The sequence below is a fragment of the Mastigoproctus giganteus genome, chromosome 8 (assembly GCF_048544385.1).
Source record: "Mastigoproctus giganteus isolate SK-2022 chromosome 8, ASM4854438v1, whole genome shotgun sequence".
Lineage (NCBI taxonomy): Eukaryota > Metazoa > Arthropoda > Arachnida > Uropygi > Thelyphonidae > Mastigoproctus > Mastigoproctus giganteus.
In genome coordinates this window covers 179,567,933-179,592,174 of record NC_143582.1, presented here as the reverse complement: position 1 = coordinate 179,592,174, position 24,242 = coordinate 179,567,933, and the positions used below count along the sequence as shown (strand labels likewise).

General features: G+C 38.1%; 1 protein-coding gene across 1 annotated transcript in view; it reads right to left on the bottom strand.

Moving 5' to 3' along the window:
* The window catches only part of LOC150082040 (mitochondrial ornithine transporter 1), a 72,005-nt gene extending 48,212 nt beyond the window's left edge, over nucleotides 1–23,793 (bottom strand). The window contains exon 1 of the mRNA XM_090380408.1: nucleotides 23,697–23,793. Within this exon, the coding sequence (XP_090236534.1) occupies nucleotides 23,697–23,793 (97 nt within the window). The remainder of the gene's footprint in view (nucleotides 1–23,696) is intronic.
* Between the last annotated feature and the right edge of the window lie 449 nt (nucleotides 23,794–24,242).

The window sequence follows — 24,242 nt, the reverse complement described above, 5'->3', positions numbered from 1 at the left end:
AAAATGATCATAAGTAATCTACTATAGGCCAAAATGACTGTGATGAATATAATGAACTGTACAGGCAGGTAGAGTGGGCCAGTAGATCACAATGTCTTACAATGGGAGACTAACTTTCAAGATATTGACTGGAACTTGTAAGTTCATCACTCACATAGATATCTCGATTTATTGGATGATTGTTTTCTACAGAAGCATGTTAGAGAGGCAACAAGAGAAAACAATAATCTTGATCTGATTATCAGCAGTGACACATCATACATTAAGAATATCTAAAGAAAGGAACCACTAGGTGGCAGTGATCACAATATATTGATGTGGGTTATACTTAAAGGTATAACTACTGTCAAGGGTAAAGGGAAGGGGTTTTACTTTCATAAAGGTGACTAAAGGGGCTTACAGTTAAGCTCCTTTCAGTGACACCAACTGATGATGTTATAACTGCAAATTCTAAATGGAAGCATTCAAGGAAGTAATCATAAAGCTTTTCATACCAAATAAGAAATACTGTTCAGGGTTCAGACCTAAATGGATGTCAGATGAACTAGTGGCAGAGAGAAAAAATGTATGGTATGATTATAAATTAGCGGGCACATGGAATGCAACAACATATAGTTTGCAGTCAGGTCACTAAGGGGACTAAACAAACTAAGGCAAATTATGAGAAGTCCTTAGCCAAGAATGCAAAGAAAAGTTACAAAGAATTCTTTGCATGACAACTATTTATGATCCTGATCAGATGGGTGATCAGGTTGCTGACAAACTAAATACATACTTTGGTTCTATATTCACATGTGAAGAATGTTTTTAGGGTTGGAAATACAAAGTTATAACTGGGGACTGAGTGATTTTGTTATAACTGAGAAGAAAATAGAAGAGGAATTGTTGAAGCTTAAAGTAAGATCCCATCAGTTTCAGTTTTCAGGATCAATGGTATCTTACCTCTTAGGCAGATGGGCTGAGAGATGACAATTGAGGTTTAACATTGGCAAATATGCAAGGTACTGTATATAGGCAGCAGTAAGACTCCCAGCTTACTACCACCCATGTACAGTACCTTACAGCAGTAAGGCTACTGCTGTAATCACTTGGCACACTCCATGTGCCAAGTGATTGAAAATAGCAATCATCTCAGCTAAGAGGACGGTCACTAAACACTAGAGTATATCGCTATGCTGATTAGCCTTTGTTGAGTAACATATCACCACATTCTAAGCAGCATGGTTGACTAGAACCACCTCAACACAATTAAAAAAGTACTTGGTGCTCAACATATTCAATTGTTCAATGTGTTCTCAAATATTCAATTATTATGGGGCACTTCAATGCTAAGGTTGGAAAAAGACAAAACAGAGCAAAAAGGGGAACTATAGGAAATTTTTAAAGAGGCGAAAGACTTGTGGAATTTGCAGAATCTCAAGGACTGTCAGTAATGAACACTTTTTTCAAGAAAAGGGTGAACAGAAAGTGGACATGGAAGAGTCCAAATGGATTAACAACTAATGAAATCGACTTCATCCTCACTAACAGAAGATATACTTTGAATGATGTTACCGTCTTGAATAAGGTAAATGTTGGAAGTTATCACAGAATGTTAAGATGTACACTTGATATAGATGTAGGAAAGGAAAAAAAACTGATGAGTAAATAATACAAAGGTCTTTGAGATAAGAAGAGGAGAAAAAGCAGTATGTACTGGAACTTAAGAACAAGTTTGAGCTTCTGCAGACTGCTCAGGACCAAGATATCGATGAGGAATATTACAACTTTCTGAAAGTGATAAAGCCCAAAAAACCTATAGGGAAAAAAAGAAATCGAAAGAAGAAAAAATTAGTCAACAAACACTTGTAGTGATGAACCAAAGATGACAAATGTAGAGCAAGATAAACACTGACAAGGAGAAAATTGAGTATACTGAGTTATGCAAAGCCATTAGAAAGAGACTCAGAGAGGACATAAGAAGATTTAACACAAGAAAAGTAGAACAAGCATTAAGGGAAAACAAAGGATTTAAATCAGCAGCCATGAGCAGTAATACAGAAAGACAAATGATACTGAAACTGAATACCGATGGTGTACTTATAAACAGCAGAGAAGGCATAATTCAAATAGCAGAAGGCTACTATAGAGAATTATACAAGGAGCGAGGGAATGATGCCAGCAGTGGGGAAGATGGATTGCAAATTAGCAACACATACAACATACCCGATATTCTTCCTGATGAGGTAGAACATGCATTGAAGAAAATGAAGAATCAGAGAGCCCCAGGGGAAGATGAAGTTACTGTAGAGTTGTTAAAATTGGGAGGAAGAGACATCACACAAAAACTGGCAAGGCTGTTCACAAAGTGCATTAGAAAAGGTGTGATGCCTAAGCAGTGGAATAATGCAATCACAATTTTGCTGCATAAGAAAGGAGATAAATCAGAAATTGGAAATTATAGACCAATTAGCTTGTTATCCCACATCTACAAGTTGTTCACAAGGGTCATTACTAACAGATTAGAAAGAATATTTGATGAGAATCAACTGAAAGAACAAGATGGCTTTAGGACAGGATTCTCAACTATGGATCACCTTCACGTAATATCACAGCTAATAGAGAAAGCAAATGAATATAAAACACCATTATGCCTGGCATTTGTGGATTATGAAAAGGCATTTGACTCCATACAGCATAAGGCAATGTTTTGGGTACTGGAAAGACAAGGCATAGATACCCCATATATTATGATTTTGAAAAAAATATATAAGAGTGCTACCTCCTTTATTAGACTAGACAAAGACATTAGGAAATTTAAAATCGAGAGAGGAGTTTGACAAGGAGACACAATATCTCTGAAGATGTTTACTGCTGCCCTTGAGGAAGCTTTCAGAAGATTAGACTGGTCGCAGAAAGGAGTCAATGTGAACAGAGAGTACCTAAACCATTTACGATTTGCAGATGACATTGTGGTCATAACCCACGATTCCAAAGAATTAGAGGAAAATCTTAATCAGTTATGCACAGTTAGTAAGGATTTTGGACTAAAGATGAATATGGCTAAAACAAAAGTAATGATGAACAAGTATGCCACAGAAAGGGAAATAATGATTTAAGGAGCAGTAATTGAAAAGGTGGAGTCATATACTTATCTGGGACAAGTTATTAGCTGTAATAATGATAAATAGCTGGAAGTCAAGAGAAGAATAAATTTTGGATGGATAGCATTCAGGAAATATAGTCACATACTGAAGAGCAATATCCCAGTTTGTCTGAAACGTAAAATAATGAACCAATGTATACTCCCCACCTTGACTTATGGAAGTGAAACTTGGGCACTCACCAAAAGAATGGAAGAGAAGCTGAGAACTACACAGTGAAGAATGGAACGAATCATATTGGGAATCAGACTGTTAGATAAGAAGAGAAACACATGGATTAGGCAACAAACTCAAGTATAGGACATTCTTATCAAAACTAAAGAACTAAAATGGTCTTGCAGGAAACATAGCTCGAAGACATGATGACAAATGGACTAAGAAAATAACAGAATGGTACCCAAGAGGAGCTAGAAGAAAACCTGGAAGACAAAGGCGGAGATGGATAGATGAAATTCATGAGTTTGTGGGTAGTAAATGGATGGCCCGTGCTCAAAACAGAAGGAACTGGAAAGTTGCAGGAGAGACCTTCATCCTGCAGTGGATTGAAAATGGCTGATGATGATGATATTCAATTTCTGCATCTCTTATGTCCGAGTGGCACCATGATTCTGATATCCCTATAATGCTTACATTTGGTGGCTTAAACAATACATCAAATTATTTACTAATAATAAAAATTCATCTCCGACTGTTTCTTGTGGTTTGGCCTGGAACCACTGGTTTTTTTGTACAAAACCATGAATGCTGAGGTCTGTCCAGACATTCTAGACAACGTGCTACCAGTGTTGTGGCAGAATGTCAGGGAAGGCCCATATCAGCAGGACAACAGTCCATTTCATACTGCTCGCATTGTAATGGACTGATTTGAGGACAAGTTTCAAAACATTGGACTAGCCTGGCAAGAGTCCTAACCTCTTGGAATGAATTGGATTGGTCGGTGTAAGTGAAGAAAGACTGTCCCAAAAACAGAGCTGAACTGATTGTTACTTTGAATATCCTCCGATTTGACGTCCCCGATATTTCTTGCCATTCTTGGCAGAAAATAATCAGAGGACATCTGCAAAAAAAAAAAAAAAACTTGTGGAAAGAATTCCGGAGACTAGAGGCTATCATAATGTCTAAAGGTTTTACTGCATACATTTTATTAGTTTTCCTGTAAATAAAAGTTATTTGTAGATATGCAGGTGTCTGGATATTAAAGATAGTACAGTATATATGCACCTGTTATTGCTCATAGTAATCCTAACACAACACTTTTTTTTTTTTTTTTTTTTTTTTGTCTGTCCCATGAGTATCCCTATCAGGCCTTGCAAAACTGAAAAAAAAAAAAAAAAAAAAAAACATTACATGTCCCAATATAAACAGCACAAAAATCAATTTCACCTATGCTTGGATGCCCTTAAACTATCAGTCTATATATCCTCCCCAAACAGCAATTTGGGAGAGGGGAATGCACTGACTAATTGCAGTTCAAGCAATTATTATTAACCCACCTAACACTGCCACAATATCAAATATTATTGCCTCCTCTCTTCTATTTAAATATATCCCATCGCTGTAAAAAAAAGTCTGTCCTATTAATAAGCCCAAACTATTCTGAGAAAAATTTTACCTCAAGAGCTATGCACAATCTCTCCAAGCCAAATTGATTGAAGGCTCTCATCATGTATTCCTACCATGTCTGGGCAAAATTCCAGACACTTTCAACTTAAATACTTGCTCACAGTTTTTTCTCGACAATGCCCTATATACCTGTTAATTAAATTCTCAGGTCTCCTATTTTTAGATATCATTAGTACTAACGTATACACCAATATTATCTTTTGTGCCATTAAAAGATAACTGTTCTGTTCAACAATAAAATAAACGTCAGACCCAGTGGTGGGATTCAAATAATTTAACAACCGGTTCGCTGCCCTAATGACCATTCTATGTATAAAAAAAACTATATACCGAAAGGTAGTTTTATTATTTCATGCAGTTAATACTTAAATTAGAACAATAAAAGAGGTCCACAAAACTAGATTATGTTATAAGAAAGAGTTTTAAAATATTAATGAAAAATATTAAATAATACCTGACAAAAACAATAAAACTGTTATTTAAGATATTTCCATATTGCTTCTTGACTGGTGTCCTTACTTGAAATTTTCTTCGCTTTTATCCGAGCATCATCGGCTGAGTGATTTATCCTTAACCATCTTTTCACTGGAGGAGTAGGATCCCATTCCTTTAGAGGTAGGCCGATTAGACTAATACTCATTGTGTTTGACATATTAGAAAGAGTTAGGTGACTTCTCTTCTTTGAACATTATGTTCATCTTTGAAACACCCCTTTCCACTTCTGCTGAACTTACAGCAATTGTTCTGACAATATTTTTAGGTCTTTGAACACTTTCAGGAATTGCATAATTCTGGGAATTTTTTAAAACGTTTTCCACGAAATCTCGATAATCATTAATATCAATTTGGTAATTAAAAATGTCATTAATTACGAGCAATTGTTCTTCAGCTGCTTTCCATGGAACTAGTACTTCTTCAATATTCCAGTAACCTGGCTCCAAAAAATTGAGAAATTGTAATTTATTCCTATCTTGAAATTGGCTACAACTTGCTTTTAAATGTTCACAATCCATTAGTCTTTTTTTTCAAATTTGTTACGATGTTTTCTAAAAGTCTTTCCCAAGGAAGCCCGACAAATTCGTGATTTTATACAAATTTTATATTTTTGAAGGTTTCTGAAGTAATTAATTCATCAACTTTTTTTTCGTATATACCCTTTTCCTTTCCAAGCATTTGAAATGCTTTAATAGATCTTATCATGAGTTTTTCAGCCTTTATTATGTCTATATTTCTTGCTTGCAGTGCATCTGAAAGAAGAGGAATTTCGTTTAAAACATCAATCATCAATGCCAAATCAGTTATAAAATATATATTTTCAAGACGGGCAGCCATACCTAGGTACTTTTTATTTGAATAAAAATAGTGATGTAGCAATGGATAAGCATGCCACACAGCTAGGGATGACCTTAACTACAGGCAGCCCAGCCCACCTTAGTCCCAAAACTCTTCCAATCTTTATAATTTCAATTCCAAGTTGTTCAGATATTTTGGAAAGTTCAATTTGGTTTTTATTGGATTGATGAAAAATAGTATATATCTTATCAATAAATATTTTAAAATGATTTACTTGCTTTATTTCCTTTATCGAATCATCTAAAACAAGATGGAGGCGATGATCCAATTAAATTTTTTTCTAGGTAATTCTTAGTAAGCCCAACATTATTTAAACTTTCCACAACTGAAGAACATATTGTCTCTGCATCTTGTTTTTCCAATTCAACTAGTTCAACAAAAATTGTTGGTGATGTAACTGAATCCTCAACTTTTATATAATAACTGTTTGCACTGTCCTCGAGTATAATAACTGGTTTGCAGGATATCGTTGAAGCTTCTTCAATAATCAAACATATTTTCAGATTATTTTCAATAATTTTATTAAATATTTCTTTTTTAATTTCCTTTGCAATGAAATCAACTATTTTCACAGCAGTTTTACGAGAATGTAATCCTATTCCCATATCTAATACATTTTTAATTTGCACTTCTATCTCATCTTCTATATCTGAAAACGGTTTACATCTTTTTGCCAGGCTGTAAACTGTATTAAAATTGTTATATTGTTGCACTGTCCAGCATTCAGGAAGATTATTTTCAATTTTGGAGTTATTGTTTTTTATTTCAATAATTGACGTGCTGCTTTCTTCAAGTTGGAGTGGCTGTGCTTGTGACTGTTTTGTACCATCCAAGGCTAATTCTGATACAACAAATTCTGATTTTGGTTTCTTATTGAAAAAATCTGTAAAACTTTGTTGCCTTTTCATCCTTTTAAGGGCTACTACAAAAAATTTTAAAAATGTTTTATTTTAATATATTATAGAGCAGGAGCGGATATGTGCCTATATATTTGAATATTTTTACTGGTTCTGTCCACGTGTGGTCATATCAAACTTTTATAAACAAAGCACTGTGCTTATACCATTGATAAACACCAGTCAGAACATTCATTTTATCGATACTAAATGAACATTTCTTGCTGAATTAATAACAACCATTTTAACAACCGGTTCGCCGAACTCAACAAAAAATTAGGTATTGGTTCTGCCGAACCAGTGCGAACTGGCTGAATCCCACCACTGATCAGACCCCAGCAGACATACACTGCCTATCCTTTTTGCACAATATATTTTCTCATTTCCATGGCAAAAAACTATTTTCTGTGAGACCAGTACTTCTGAAGATGGTGCTGTGTTGTCTGATGCAACAATGTAAGATGAACCACTGAGACAGGCAGTGGGGTGCTTGATGGGTTCCTCATTTTAATTCCTTAGAGGGCACCAAGGCTCTTATATTCATCTATCAGAACACTAAATTTGCACATAAAATGTGTAAAATAATGGTGTTCATTTCTAAAAACTTTGTACTAAATTTATGAAGACATGTCCATAGTCTGTCATCATAAGTTTACATCCTTAATTTGCTTTGCTGACCTTCAATTAGATGTTATTTATCCCAAGGTAGCCCCCCAATAAATTTGTAATATGGTACTATCATTGATTCCATCAATTAGTTATATTTATTTTTCATAATCTCAATCAATCAATCCCCTTATTTATTTTATAGCTCTCAACTCTATAGCTTAAAATAAAGTAAAAACTGTTTTAATAAATAACTAAGTTTTTCTTTTGGCTAATTTTGCTTTTGCACCAAATGAATTTTGCTAATTCGCTTTCTACACTTCTTATTTAACCTGTTCTGTTTATGTCCATGTCTATTTTCCTATCTTCATTAAAAACTATTTATAGACATAGAAATATTAAATTGTTCCAATATTTGGTTAATTAGCCTGCATCCTAAATTTTCCTTGTCTTTCCCAGCTTTCATTGTTGTGTAACTAATTTTCTCATAAAACTGTCTATTCAGTAACTCACATTCCTTTACTAATCCATCAACAGTTGTTGCCAACTTTTTTACACTTCTCACTGCACAGAGTCAAAATTATTTATTTTAAATAATGTATGCCTTTGATATTTATAGAATTTCTCTGATCAGTAATACTATCTAGTATTCCTGATTAGATGCTACTGCCTTATGGTCTCTAACTACATGAGACTGTGGTAGACTTTATGATATTTAATCAGAAGACTAAATTTGGAGTATGATAATACCTTTATTATTTAATTGTATCCTACTTTGCATTTTATTTCACAAATAAGGCATCCTTTCTTCTAGTAGATCTTGGCAGAAGTACCAGAAGAAAGTAGATCAAAGTTAATTTTGATGTACTTCTCTAAGTATTTCTTAAAATACAGTTCTTTTCACCCAGTATAGTATAGCATTAGTAGAGTTTTTTTTGCAGAGATATAAAATAAAAAAGATAACTGTAACATTGATTTATTCCAGTTAAAGATGTTGATTGTCAAACGATAAACAATCCAACATAATTCACAATAAACAATTGAACAATAATTTATTGGCAGAGGGTCCATCTGCAACATATATACACTGGTGTTCAAAGAAAGCATCACCTAGAAATTTCACATTTCTAACCCATTTTTGCAATGGTATGTTACATTAATGACTAGCATCACAAATAGAAATATAAACAAAAGATATTTATTAATAGTTAAGGCAAGGCTAAGTAATAATTAATAATGCGGTCCTTGAGGTTATCACAGACATTCTCTCAGATATGCCAGACAAGCTGTACTTGCTACATGGGAGTCTAAACCACTGATAGAACTGATATTTGGCTGACACTGAAGCCAAGTGGACCCAATTTCAGTGAGGTCCAGACGGTCTAAGACAACCAAATCCTCTGCTTGCACCTTCACGATGGTGGGACTGTTAGTAATCCTGGGTATAACCCCATGCACAAGCACACTGTGGGTGACCACCCAAGTGTGAACCAACGTAGGCAGGGGTCGAGGTGTGGGGCCTATGGAGGAATGCTACCCCTCTATGCTACCAGGCAATACTAGGTGGTAGATGACTCATCAAGTGGTGCAATACCACCACTTTGCTTTTTGGAGGCTTGAAGTGGTAGGTAGAACCTATGTTTAGTGTCCAGAGCTAAGTTCTAGTCATCACTTCCATCATGCAGTATGACTGATGACTTTGGAGAATATGATAGACATCATGGCAAGATCCAATCTTCCTTACATTTCAAGTATACAGCTCTAAAACAGTGTTTGCAGGCCGGCTGCAAGTTAGTACCAGACCGAACCTATTGGTAAAGCTCTAGGAGGCTTCTGGATCAGCTAGTGTATAATCTTGCTACTTCTACTCTGCCAGACAGTGGAGGGAGTCCGAGTAGTATGTATGCATGCACGGGGCATCGTCGAGGCCACGTTATGTCAAGGATCTGTGTATATTCTTAACACATAGTAGTAGTGGCATGTGATGCAAGAAAGCAAGTGTATAAGCTTATGCAGCACGAGCCAAAAGGAAAAAAAAAAAAAAAAAAAACACACCATTGCCTCCAAATGCCTGTCCAGTTCCTCCTTAAATTTATTCAACCTATCAACTTCCACAACGACAGATGGAAGTTTGTTCCAGCAATTAAACACCCGCTGGCTAAAGGCAAATTTCCGCACATCTATTCTACATCTGTCTTTTCTTAATTTGAATTTATGCCCCCTTAGGTTCGTAATCTGAACAAGTGGAAGGATCCCATCAGAATTCAGCGTGCTCAACCCATTCAAGGCCTTATATACCTCAATCAGATCACCGCACAGGTGCCTAGTCTCCAGCCACTGCAATTTCCAGAACTTAAGCCTCTCTTGGTAAGAGGATCCCTTCATTCCCCTCACCAATCTTGTTGCCCTTCTCTGTACACGCTCAAGTAAATCTACATCCTTCCTAAAATGAGGCCTCCAGACCTGTACGCAGTACTCAAGGTGTGGCCTGACCATTGCCTTATACAGAAGGATAATCACCTCCTTTTCCCTGCTAGCAAAATTCCTATATATCATTGACAAAACGCCATGACCTACCCTGGCAGCCTGTCTGCATTGCTCAGAAAACTTCATACCTGCCTGCACAATTACTCCCAGGTCTTTTTCATTTTCTACCACCTTAAGTGTAGTACCACACAGTTGGTACGTTTCTCTGGGGTTACTTCTACCCATATGCAGTACTTTGCATTTGTCAAGGTTAAACTTCAGTTGCCACTTCTTAGCCCAATTGCCCAAATTATCTAGATCCTGTTGCAGTAGCACACTGCCATTACTGTCATTAACAACCCTGCCAACCTTTGTATCATCTGCAAACTTCGACATTAAGCCTGATATACCTTCATCAATATCACTGATAAATATACAAAACAACAGTGGACCTAACACTGAACCCTGTGGGACTCCACTAATAACATTAGTCCACGAAGAGCAGCACCCATTGATTACCACCCTCTGTCTTCTCCTACTTAACCATCCTTTTATCCATTGTAGCAACTTACCCTTAATACCATTCTGCTCCAATTTGTACAATAGTCTTCCATGTGCAACAGTGTCAAAAGCTTTCCTGAAATCCAAATATATGATATCAAAATTATTTTTTGCATCCAATTCCTTTGTAACCACATCATAATATCCTATCAAATTTGTCGGACAAGACTTTCCCTTAACAAACCCATGCTGTGTCTGAATTATTGTTGCAGTCTTGTCTAGATGATCCTGCAATGCATCTTTAACCAGTGACTCCATTATTTTACCCGGAAGAGAAGTTAAACTAACTGGTCTGTAATTACTCATGTCACCCTTCGATCCCCCTTTGTGAATTGGGGGTACATTTGCACATCTCCAGTCCATGGGAACCTCCCCTGAGTCCAAGGACGCTCTCATAATTATGGCTAAGGGTTTGCTTAGTTGCTTTGCCACCTCCTTTAATATAACTGGATAGATCCCATCCACCCCAGGTGCTTTTCTTATGTTTAACTTCAACAATTTCTCCTCCACTTTGCTTTCAGTTATTCCAAAATCATTAAGTATCCTGCTACAATTTGATAACCTTCTGCCATTTTCAAACCTTAATAATTCCTCATGTGTGAATGTAGATGCAAAATACTCATTAAGTTTGTTTGCTATCTGAGCAGGATCATCAACATTCGAACCATCAATGGCAAGTGGACCAATCGGATTCATCCCCTTCCTTTTATAGTTTATGTAAGTAAAGAAATCCTTGCTGTTTTTCTTTGCATCTTTTGCCAAAGATTTCTCGTAATCTGCCTTCGCCTGCCTAACCTCCTTTGTCACCTGATTACAGACTAGCTTATATCTGCCATAGGCTTCTGAGTCGCTTGATAATTTATATGCATCCCATGCATTTTTCTTCTCTATTACGAGTCTCGTTAGTTCATTAGATAACCATTTAGGCCTAAACCTTGAACAATATTTCTTAATAGGTATGAAACTTTTAGAAGCTTCCACGCTTAATTCCTTGAACGCTTCCCAATTAGAATTTACTGTTGGTAACATCGTCCGTTGATCCCACTGTACAGAATTTAAAAACTGTGAGAGAGCACTGTACTCACCTTTACGGAAGCAAAAACCCTTTCCTTTACCCCTGAGGGTAATTAAATCTTTAAGCAAATCCCACATCAGTACACTGTGATCACTGCCACCTAGTGGTTCCTTTATCTGCAAATTCTTAATACATGAATGATCACTGCTGATAACCAGATCAAGAGTATTACTTTCTCTGGTTGCCTCTCGAACATGCTGCTGCAGAAAACAATCATCCAATAAATCCACAAAAGTCTGACTAGTGTGTGAGCGACCAATCCACAAGTTCCAGTCAATATCTGGGAAGTTAAAATCCCCCATTATAAAACATTCCGATTTACTAGCCCACTCTATTTCTCTAGGCCTATAACACACTCCAACTCTTATTTTTGCTTTCGTAGTGCTTATGTCACACCAAACTGACTCAACAGTGCACTGTTCATCTATATCAACTGGATGCACTTCTTTTGATTGTGTTTTTCTTAATTAACAGCATAACACCACCTCCCTTTCTATCCTGTCTATCCTTTCTGTACACATTGTACTCCCCAAATTCCAGTTCAGCATTCCTTATATCTGTGTGACACCACGTCTCTGCTATCCCAACAATATCCACCTTTGATGTCTTGACCAACACTTCAAATTCATCAAATTTATTTACTATACTTCTAGCATTGGTATACATGCTCCTACTCCTATTCTTAGTTACCCTAACACATCCCATATACCCACCTATTTCAGGATGACTGCCATCCGTCCCTGAAACCCCCAACACCCCACGCTCCAGGTCGCTACTTATTCTAATAGAAGTTGGGCAAGAATCACCTTCACCTCTGCCTACGGCTACTGTTAAACTATTAGTCCTTGTATCCCCCCCCAAGCTATCAGTTTTCCGACCCACCTAACACTACCTCGATAGCATCAGCAAACATTCTTGCACCCTTTCTATTTAAGTGTATCCCATCCCTATAGAAGCAGTCTCTCCTGTTAACAAGTACAGTCCAGGCTGAAAAAAATTCTACCCCTTGAGCCCTGCATATTCTTTCCAGAGCCGAATTGGTCGACAAGGCTCTCTTCATATACTCCCTTGTATCGTGTCTGGGCAGAATTGCAGACACTTTCAAATTCAACCCTAATTCTCGGCTTTTGGATATACGTGTACAGTATATCCAAAATTTTCATTACTTCATAGAGCATGTGTGAACCAACGTAAGCAGGGGTTGAGGTGTGATGCCTATGGAGGAATGCCACCCCTCTGTGCTACCAGGCAATACTAGGTGGTAGATGACTCATCACTCCCCCCCGACACTTTTTATTACTATTGAATACACCATGAATTGTCAAACTAATAGAGTAAGCTTATCTGTGAAAAGATCTAAACCTCCCAAACACTTCCCAGTTCATTTCACAAATATACTTGGTCTCAGTTCTAATCTCAATGATGTCCATTTCCACTTGCAGTCTGCCAAACCCCATGTACTTTTTCTGACAGAATCTCAGTTATCTGTTGAATAAACAATTGCTCATCTCAGTTGCCCAAATTATTCACTGTATGATTTTTTTTTGCCTCAAAGGTGGTACTTGTGTATATGTCCATTCCGATATTCCCTGTGAGAGACAAGGAATTTGATAATTCATTTGGTAAGACATTGGTAATTTGGAATTTCCTCTTTTCGATCTCCTCTGGCTTAAAATTTCTCTACCTCATTCTGTCAAATTCATCTGTTGTCTCTACTGTTCTCCCAACTCCACCAATCACTTGGAGCTCTTTGACTTCCTCTCTTTGCAACTTGACTTTCTCCAGTCCAACTTTCCTAAGTGAGGTAATTTTCCTTGGTGATTTTAATGTTCACAACTCCAGCTGGCTTCCGTTTTCTAGTCACACTGAACCAGCTGGTCGAGATGCTGAGCCTTTTGCAATCACTAATGACATCAAAGTAAATGAACAATAATGACATCGTAGGTAAATGAGTAATAATGACAGATTGTTCATTTACCTACCAGAATACCAGACAATCCTACCCATAACAGCCAACATGCTTGATCTTTTTCTCACAAATAACCCTTCTAAGTACATGGTCAAAATGAGTGGCCCTTTAGGCAACTCAGATCACAACTTGGTGATTGTCTCTTCTCAAATGGAGCCTTAACAAGTACAGGTCACTGTTGAACAAAAGCCGAGAATTAGGGTTGAATTTGAAAGTGTCTGCAATTCTGCCCAGACACGATAGGAGGGAGTATATGATGAGAGCCTTGTCGATCAATTCGGCCCTGGAAAGATTGTGCAAGGCTCAAGGGGTAGAATTTTTTTCATCCTGGACTGTACTTGTTAACAGGAGAGATTGCTTCTACAGGGATGGGATACACTTAAATAGAAAGGGTGCAAGAATATTTGCTGATGCTATCGAGGCAGTGTTAGGTGGGTCGGAAAACTGCTAGCTTGGGGGGAGACAAAGACCAATACATTGAAAGTAGCCACTGGCAGAGGTGAAAGAGATTCTTGCACTGCTTCTATTAGAATGAGCAGAAGCCTGAAAAACAAGATGCATGGTATTTCAGAGACTGCTGGGAGCCATTGCGGTACAAGTAAACACATGGGTTGTGTTAGGGTAGCTAAGAATAGAAACAGGTGCAGGTATACTTGCGTGTACACCAATGCTAGGAGTTTAGTAAATAAATTTGATGAATTTGAGGTATTGCTCAAAACATCGAAGGCAGATATTGTTGGGATATCAGAGACGTGGTGTCACACAGATATAAGGGATGCAGAACTGCAATTTGGGGAGTACGTCTACAGAAAGGATAGACAGGATAGGAAGGGGGGAAGGGTTATGCTATTAGTTAAGAAACACATAAAAACCAAGGAAGTGAAGCCAGTCGACATCGCTGGACAGTGCAGTGTGGAGTCAGTTTGGTGTGACATAAACATTGGGAGATCAAAATTGAGAGTAGAAGTGTGCTATAGGCCTAATGACTCTGATGAGTATAATAAGGAACTGTACAGGGAAATAGAGTGGGCCAGTAAATCAGAGTGTCTTATAATGGGAGATTTTAATTTCCCAGATATTGACTGGAATTTGGGGGCTGGTTACTCACACACTAGCAGGGCTTTTGTGGATTTATTGGATGATTGTTTTCTACATCAGCATGTTCGGGAGGCAACTATAGGGAGTAATATTCTTGATTTGATTATCAGCAGTGATTCTTCATGCATTAAGAATCTGCAGATAAATGAACCACTAGGTGGCAGTGATCACAGTGTGCTGAAGTGGGATTTACTCAAAGAGGTAACTACCATTAGGGGTAAAGGGAAGGGTTATTGCTTCCGTAAAGGCGACTACGATGGACTGAGACAGTATTTAAATTCTATACAGTGGGACCAACTGATGATGTTACCAACAGCAAATTCAAAATGGGAAGCATTCAAAGAACTTATCTTGGAAGCTACTAGGCTTTACATACCAACTAAGAAATATTGTTCAAGGTTTAGGCCAAAATGGATGTCAGATGAACTAATGAGGCATATGGCAGAGAAGAAAAATGCATGGGATACATACAAATTAACACATGACACAGAAGCCTATGATAGATACAAGTTGATATGCAACCAAGTTACAAAGGAGGTTAGGCAGGCGAAGGCAGATTACGAGAAATCTTTGGCAAGGGATGCAAAGAAAAACAGCAAAGAGTTCTTTACTTATGTAAACTCTAGAAGGAAGGGGATGAATCAGATTGGTCCACTTGATATTGATGGGTCAAGTGTTGATGATCCTGCTCAGGTAGCTAACAAACTAAATGAATATTTTGCATCGACATTCACACATGAGAAGTTATTCAGCGAGGGGAATGCCAGAGGTGTATTCAACTCTAGCAGTAAGCTACAGAATCTTGAAATAACTGGGAGTAAAGTGGAGGAGAAACTGTTGAAGATAAACACAAGAAAGGCACCCGGGGTGGATGGGATCTATCCAGTTATATTAAAGGAGGCAGCAAAGGAAGTAAGCAAACCCTTAGCCATAATTATGAGAGCTTCCTTGGACTCAGGGGAGGTACCCATAGACTGGAAATGTGCAAATGTGACCCCAATTCCCAAAGGAGGATCAAAGGCTGACACAAGTAATTATAGACCTGTGAGCTTAACTTCTGTTCCAGGAAAATTAATGGAGGCACTGGTTAAAGAAGCACTGCAGGATCATTTAGACAAGACTTCAGTTATAGCTCAGACACAGCATGGTTTTGTTAAGGGGAAGTCTTGCCTGACCAACTTGATTGGATACTATGATGCAGTCACAAAAGAACTGGATGCAGGGAATAACTTTGATATTATATACTTGGATCTTAGAAAGGCTTTTGATACTGTTGCACATGGAAGACTGCTACACAAATTGGAGCAGTGTGACATTGGAGGCAAATTGCTGCTATGGATAAAGGGGTGGTTGAGGGGGAGAAGACAGAGAGTGGTAATCAATGGACACTGCTCATCGTGGACTGATGTTATTAGTGGAGTCCCTCAGGGCTCAGTGTTGGGTCCATTATTGTTTTCTGTATTTATAAATGATATTGATGATGGTATATTGGGCTTAATGTCCAAGTTTGCAGACGATACAAAGGTTGGCAGGGTTGTCAAGGACACTACTGACACTATGCTGCTGCAACAGGATCTGGAAAGGTTGAGCAGATGGGCTGAGAGGTGGCAAATGAAGTTTAACATTGACAAATGTAAAGTACTACACATGGGAAACAGCAACCCCAGAGCAACGTATCAACTCTGTGGTACTACACTGACAGTGGTAGAGAATGAAAGGGACTTGGGGGTGGTTGTGCAGGCAGATATGAAGTTCTCTGAGCAGTGCAGATGGGCTGCAAGAGTAGCTCATGGAGTATTGTCAATGATATACAGGAATTTTTCCAGCAGGGATAAGGAGGTGATTATTCCATTGTATAAGGCGATAGTCAGGCCACACCTAGAGTACTGTATACAGGTCTGGAGGCCTCATTTCAAAAAGGATGTAGAGCTGCTGGAACGAGTACAGAGAAGGGCAACAAGATTAGTGAATGGAACAAAGGGGTGCTCTTACGAAGAAAGGCTTAAGTTTTGCATACAGTGTCTTGAGACTAGGCACCAGCGAGGTGATCTGATAGAGGTGTATAAAGCCTTGAATGGTTTAAGCATGCTCAATGCTGATGGGATTCTTCCTCTAGCTCAGAAAAATCACCTGAGAGGGCATAAATTCAAATTGAGGAAAGACAGATGTAGGATAGACGTGCGGAAATTTGCCTTTAGCCAGCGGGTGGTTGGTTGGTGGAACAGACTTCCATCCCTTGTGGTGGAGGTTGATAGCCTAAATAAGTTTAAGGCTCAGCTGGACAGGTATTTTGAACGAACAGAGGGGTGAAGTGGAAGTGGGTTTTTTTTTTTTTTTTTTGGCTGATGCTGCATAAGCTTGCTTTCTTGCATCAAATGCCTCTACTAATGCTAATGCTTTATCTCATGGCTATTCCCAATCTCGTGTTGTTTGGCATTACAAGGATGCAAAATGGGATGACCTGCAAGATTTCTTTTCTTCTTTTTCTTGGTTGGATTATCGTTTCAAAACTTCTGATGTCAACGTTTACTCAGATCATGTCAGTGAAATTATTCTTGTAGGAATGGAATCCTGTATTTCACACTCCTCTTTAAAATCTTGTCCTTTATCTAAACCTTGGTTTTCCAATACATATGCTAAGGCTGTTCAAAAGAGAAGAATGTTGCATATCGTAATTGGCTTGTTTCCAAATCTTCAATTTCATTTTCTGCCTACACCAAAGCTTGCAACAACTGTAAAGCAGATACTAATCAGTCCAAACCAGATTTTGAACAGGCTAAGGGTAGAAAACTTGCTTCTGGCCCTAATGGTAGCCGAGCATTCTGGTCCCTTGCCAACACTATTGGCCGCAACTTTTTCCCCATCTCTGCTCCCACTTCTGTCAAAACTTGATGGTTCTGTTATCACTTCGGCCAACGATAAAGCTGACCTGCTAGCATCCCATTTTTCTTCCAACTTGTGTATTAATGACCTTGGTAAAATACCTCCCACCATTCCCAACATGCTCCATTCAATGTCTCCTGTGGTCTTCTGTCAAAGAATGTCAAAAGGAATTTGACGAAACTTGATGCCCAGGTCCTGATGGTATTTCTCCACTTGTTTTCAAAACCTGTGCTCCTGAACTTACTCCTGTCTTTGCCGCTTTTTTCACTTTCTTATTCCAAAGGTTTTTTCTTCTGCTTGGAAGTAGAAGGTTTTTCCTTCTATTTCCAAGGGTGACAAATCTCTCCCATCCAATTACCATCCCATTGAAATTACTTCTACTCTTTCTAAAATAATGGAGAAATCAATTAACCGCCAACTCTTAAACTACCTAGAATCCTTCTGTCTGATCAACGATTGCCAGTATCCACTAATAAGCCAGAATATCACCAGTCAATCAGCTGATGATATTCTGGCTTATTAGCATTAGTAGAGGCATATGATGCAAGAAAGCAAGTTTATGCAGCATCAGCCAAAAAAATTTGTTCCAAATGCCTTTCCAACTCAGCCTTAAATTTATTTAGGTTGTTGTTGTTATTATTTGGTTTTTAGGAGCATTAGCAACTAAGGCCATATTAATCCGGGGATATGCGGTGGTCATTTCCTGACCTTTCCGCATCCTCCGTATTTGGTAGTCACGGGCTCGAACACCGGTCTAATCAAGAAGCATGTGCTATGCACTGCTGCTCCTGCCCACCTGGCTACGGAGACACCAAAAATTTATTTAGGCTATCAACTTCCACAACAAAAGATGGAAGTCTATTTCACCAATGAAATACCCCCTGGCTAAAGGCAAATTTCCACACATCTATTCTACAACTGTTTTCCTCAATTTGAATCTGTGCCCCCTAATGTTCTTAATCTGAGCAAGAGGAAGAATCCCATCAGCATTCAGCTTGCTCAACCCATTCAAGGCCTTATACACTTCAATCAGATCACCTGGCAGGTGCCTACTCTCCAGGTGCTGCAATTTGCAGAACTTAGGCCTGTCTTTGTAAGAGCACTCCTTCGTTCCCCTCACCAATCTTGTTTCCCTTCTTTGTACTCGTTCTACCAACTGTACTCCTTCCTAAAATGAGGCCTCCAGACCTGTACACAGTACTCTAGGTGTGGCCTGACCATTCCCTTGTATTAAGGGATAAACACATCCCTGTCCCTGCTAACAAAATTGCTATGTATCATTGACAAGACTCCATGACCTGCTCTGGCAGCCCGTCTGCACTGATCAAACTTCATATTTGACTGCACAATTACCCCAAGATCTTTTCCACTTCCCCGAGTGTAGTACCACACACACACACTTGGTAGGTTTCTTATCGGTTATTGCTACCCATATGCAGTACTTTGCATTTGTCAATGTTAAACTTCAGTTGCCACTTCTCAGCCCATTTGCTCAACATATCTAGATCCAGTTGGAGCAGAATACGGTCCTTAACAACCCTGTCAACCTTTGTATTATCTGCAAAGTTGGACATTAAACCTGATATACCTTCATCAATAACCACAATGGGCCCAACACTGAACCCTGGGAAATTCCACTAATAACATTTGTCCACGAAGAGCAGTGTCCATTGATTACCACTCTTTATCGTCTCCCATTCAACCATCCCTTTATCCATTGTACCAACTTACCCTTAATGCCATACCTGTCCAATTTGTATAGCAGTCTTCCATGTGCAACAGCATCAAAAGCTTTCCTGAAATTCAAGTATATAATATCAAAATTATTTTTGGCATTCAGTTCCTTTGTGACCACATCATAGTATCCAATCAAATTGGTCAGACAAGACCTACCTTTAACAAACTCATGCTGTGTATTAACTATTACTTCAGTCTTGTCTTGATGATCCTGCAATGATTCTTTAACCAGTGAAACCATTATTTTCCCCAGAACACAAGTTAAACTAACAGGTCTATAGTTAGTTGTATCGCCTTTTGAACACCCTTTGTGATTTGGTCATACATTTGCCCACCTCCAGTCCATGGAGACCTCCCCTGAGTCCAAGGAAGCTCTCAAAATTATGGCAAAGAGTTTGCTTACTTCTTTTGCTGCTTCCTTTAATATAACTGGATAGATCCCGTCCACCCAGGTGCCTTTTTTATGTTTAACTTAAACAATTTCTCCTCCACTGTGCTCTCAGTTATTACAAAATCACTTAGCTCCCTGTTAAGAGTTTGATAAAGTTCTGGCAGTCCCCTCATTGAATAATTCCTCATGTGTGAATGTAGATGCAACATTCTCATTCAGTTTATCAGCTACCTGAGCATGATCATTAATAGTCAACCCATCTATGTTAAGTAGTCCAATCTGATTCATCCCTTTCCTTCTAGAGTTTACATAAGTAAAGAACTCTTTGCTGTTTTTCTTTGCGTCCTTTTCCAAGGATTTCTCGTAATCTGCCTTCGCCTGCCTAACCTCCTTTGTGACATGATTACAGACTAGTTTATATCTGCCATAGACTTCTGTGTCACCTGATATTTTATATACATCCCATGCATTTTTCTTCTCTGCCAAGAGCCTCATTAGTTCATCTGACATTCATTTAGGCCTAAACGTGAACATTATTTCTTAGTTGGAATGAAAAGCCTTGTAGCTGCCAAAATTAAGTCCCCAAAGGCTTCCCATTTAGAATTCAACATTGGTAACATCATCAGTTGATCCCACTGTACAGAATTTAAAAACTATCTGAAACCCCTGTAGTCACCTTTATGAAAGCAACAGCCCTTCCCTTTAGCCTTGATGGTAGTTACATCTTTAATTCCCACATCAGTACATTGTGATGACTGTCACTCAGCAGCTCCCCCATCTGCAAATTGTCAATGCATGAATATGCTGATAATCAAATCAAGAGCATCACTACCTCTGGTTGCCTGTCGAACATATTGCTGTAGAAAACAGTCATCCAATAAATTCACAAGAAATCCAATAAAGTCTTGCTAGTGTGCGAGTGACTGACCCACAACTTCCGGTCGATATCTGGAAAGTTAAAATCCCCATTATAAGACATTCTGATTTACTGGCCCATTCTATTTCTCTGCACAATATGTTATGTTACCCATTTATGGATAAATTCAATGGAAAAGTTTAGTAAAACACAATCAGTTGCTCTTGACATCTCAAATGTTTTCGATTGTGTTTGGCATAATGATCTTCTAAACAAGCTTCCATCTTATGGTTTGCCAACTGTTTTTTGTAATTGGTTATCCAGTTTTCTCTCTGATCACTTGCTGAGGATGACAGTAGATGGCTTTCTGTCTGATAACTTCTCCACTAATGCTGGTGTCCCCGAAGGTTCATTTCTTTGACCTCTTGTATATAAATGACCTTCTTCCATTGACTGGAAATCCTATCCATAGTTTTGCTGATGACAGCACATTGCATTCCACTTTCAATTTTGAGAAACCTTGCCCTGCTCAATCAGCTTCAACTTCTCAAATATCCACTACCAATCTCCAGTTAATTCTCCAGTGGAGCAAAGACAACTTAGTTGATTTCAATCCTTCTAAAGATCAGTCTTGTCTTATATCTCGCAAAAAGGATTCTTCTGCTCCTATGCTTATCTTTGGTGACACTCCAATTTCTAGGCAAGATGATATATAATCTCTTTTAGAGACTACCCTAACTTCTAATCTCTCTTGGCACAAGCACATCACAAATATTGCTTCCTCTGCATCTAAAAAACTTTGTTTTCTCTTTTGCTCCTGGGATTACTTTTCTTCCAAATAGCTGTTCACTCTATACAAATCGCAAATCCACCCTACCATAGAATATTGTTTCCACACCTGGGGCTGTGCCTCCAGAACTTCTCTCAGGCTTCTAGATTCCATTCAGAAGAAGGCAGTTAGGTTAATTAATGACTCATCTCTAACAGAGTCTCTCTGCTCACTGTCTCAATCATGTACTGTTTCTGCTGCATTCCTTTTCTACAGTTACTTCCATGGGCACTGTTCTTCTAAATTGGCTTCTATAATTGCCGCTCTCTCTTTCAAAACTGTCCAAACACGTGCTGCCAACATCCATTTACTGTCCAACTTGAAACTCACAGAACCAACTTTTCATCTTCCTCATTTATTCATTCAACAGCCATTTTCTGGAACAACCTTCCTTTGTACATATTTCCTGAAAATTACAGTCTTCAGAAGTTAAAGTCTAATGTCAACAAATATCTTCTTTTGTCTCCTCAACCTTAAACCCAAGCACGGTACTAAGTACTATAGGTTCTAATACCTCTCGTGTTTGGTTTTTGGTTTTTTCATAAAAATAAAATAATAAATAAATTGACAGGTGCTCTCAAAATATTCCAAAATGAGCTTCTGCAACCTTTACACAACAGGTTTGGTAAACACAACAATTATGGCGACAATTATGAAATATTATCAATTTGCTTCAGTTTATCATTTTAAATGGAAAACAAAATGAAAAGTTCACCAGGTGCAAACTTATATTTAATTCAGCAGCACACCATTGAGACATTGACAAGATCAATTTCTGAAGATAATCAACTAATAGTTCATGGTTCCAAATATGAATTATGGCTTCCTGAAGTTCACGAAGGGTCTTTGGTTTCTTTCTGGCAACTGCAGATTCCACACGATGGCAACAGTTCTCTATAAGCTTTAGGTCAGGGCTGTTTCTTGGCCAGCTAAGAGTTGTAATGGACCGTTCTTCCAACCATTTTTTTCACCTGTGACAAATGTGAACACATTACTGTCAAACCTCTAATGCAGAAATGAAGCTAAAGTAGCTACAGAAGTGCCTACTTACACTTTTCGCCCGATGATAATGAGCAGAGTTACTTGGCAGGTTGAAATTGGTCTCTAATGGTGGGCAGCAATATGCCTTCCAATATAGCCAGGTATCCATTGGCATTTACGGAACCTTTTATAAACTGCAGGTGACCTACTCCGCGATACGAAATGCACCCCCATATCATTTGGCTAGTAGGGAATTTCACTGTAAACACCATACAGTCTGGATGGTATTCTTCACCACATCTACTCGTTTGTCTCCCATCAGAGCCATCCAGGTTCAATTTCTTCTCATCCAAGATGACTGACTTCCACTGTTTGGGGGTCCATTTGACATGCTCATTACACCAAATTAATCGGTCCTTTTTCATTTTTTGTGTGAGGAGAAATTTCACTTCTGACTGTTACTGCACTTGCTACCACTCCTGAATGTTCTTACCATTATCTTTTCAGCTCAGACGGAGAAAATTTACTTTTAAGGTATAAGCAATTCAAAACGCGGTCCTGTTTTGACGTAGAGACTCGTTTGCATCCGGTTCCTTTTTTCCTATCAGCAGAACCAATATTCTTGAGTTTGGAAAGAAATCTACTCACTGTCGATTGATTACAAGACACTCTATAAGCAATATGACGGGAAGAATATCCTTCCTCATGTAAAACAACAATAGCACTCTTTCTTCGTGGCGTCAACTGCACGTAACTCGCCATCCTGACACAAACAAGGAATGACTGCAACTCTTGCAGAGCGTGCTTATATAGCTGGAAGTAATAGCTGATGCAATATTACATGATCACGTACGCGTGTCAGTCTTATATGATGCAATCTGTAAGAAATATTGCCATAACTTACGTTATTCGGATGACAATTACAATTTTAAGGGGTAATGCACTTTCGTTGAACACCAATGTATATAACCCAAACCTCATGCATAACAGTTTAGTGAGAGTTTAGAGCTGTTAAAAAAAGTCAATGCCTGTCACAACAATAATTCACCATAAAAATAGCCTTTTAAATGATATTTCTTGAGTAGAGAAATTCAAAACATTTCATAAACCAAGTTTTGACTGTAATCCACAGATCACCATGCAACTTCTGCAAATTGTTGAATAACAGTGTAATTTTAAAAAAGTTTCACTGATATAAATTTAAAGCATTAAATACTTTGCTCTGTTACCTGCTGAGCCTGCAGTGAGATCAATAATGGCTACCAAAAAATGATGAAACGGTGATCTCTGCTGATCCTTGGTATACACAGGACGAGAATCCAGCATTCTATATATATTAAAAAATAATTAGATAGTATGAATCAGAGCTGTAATACTCAATATGTTCTACGTTGATAATAATATTAGTAAAATAATAATAACATTTTTTTTTTAAATTCTTCAAATATTGGTTAAGAGTAAACATATCAAAAGTCTGCATTTTACAAGGTGCCTGATAATGCTACCCTCCCTCATTTTTATTTTGTTTTAGCTACAAAAGTAAAGCATATATAGGAGTAATTAGCAAACCACAGATGAAGTTCTGAATAAGCAGTATTGAAAACCAATGGAAGGTTCGAGCACACACAGAAAAAAAAAAAAAATCAACACAGGTGTACTTGGTACTGAACACAGTCAGTATACAGAGTATAGCTCATGACTAGCGATATGTGACTTTTATGCAATATAAATGGATACGACAACAGCAGCAACAAGCAAATCTTGTGCAAATGAAA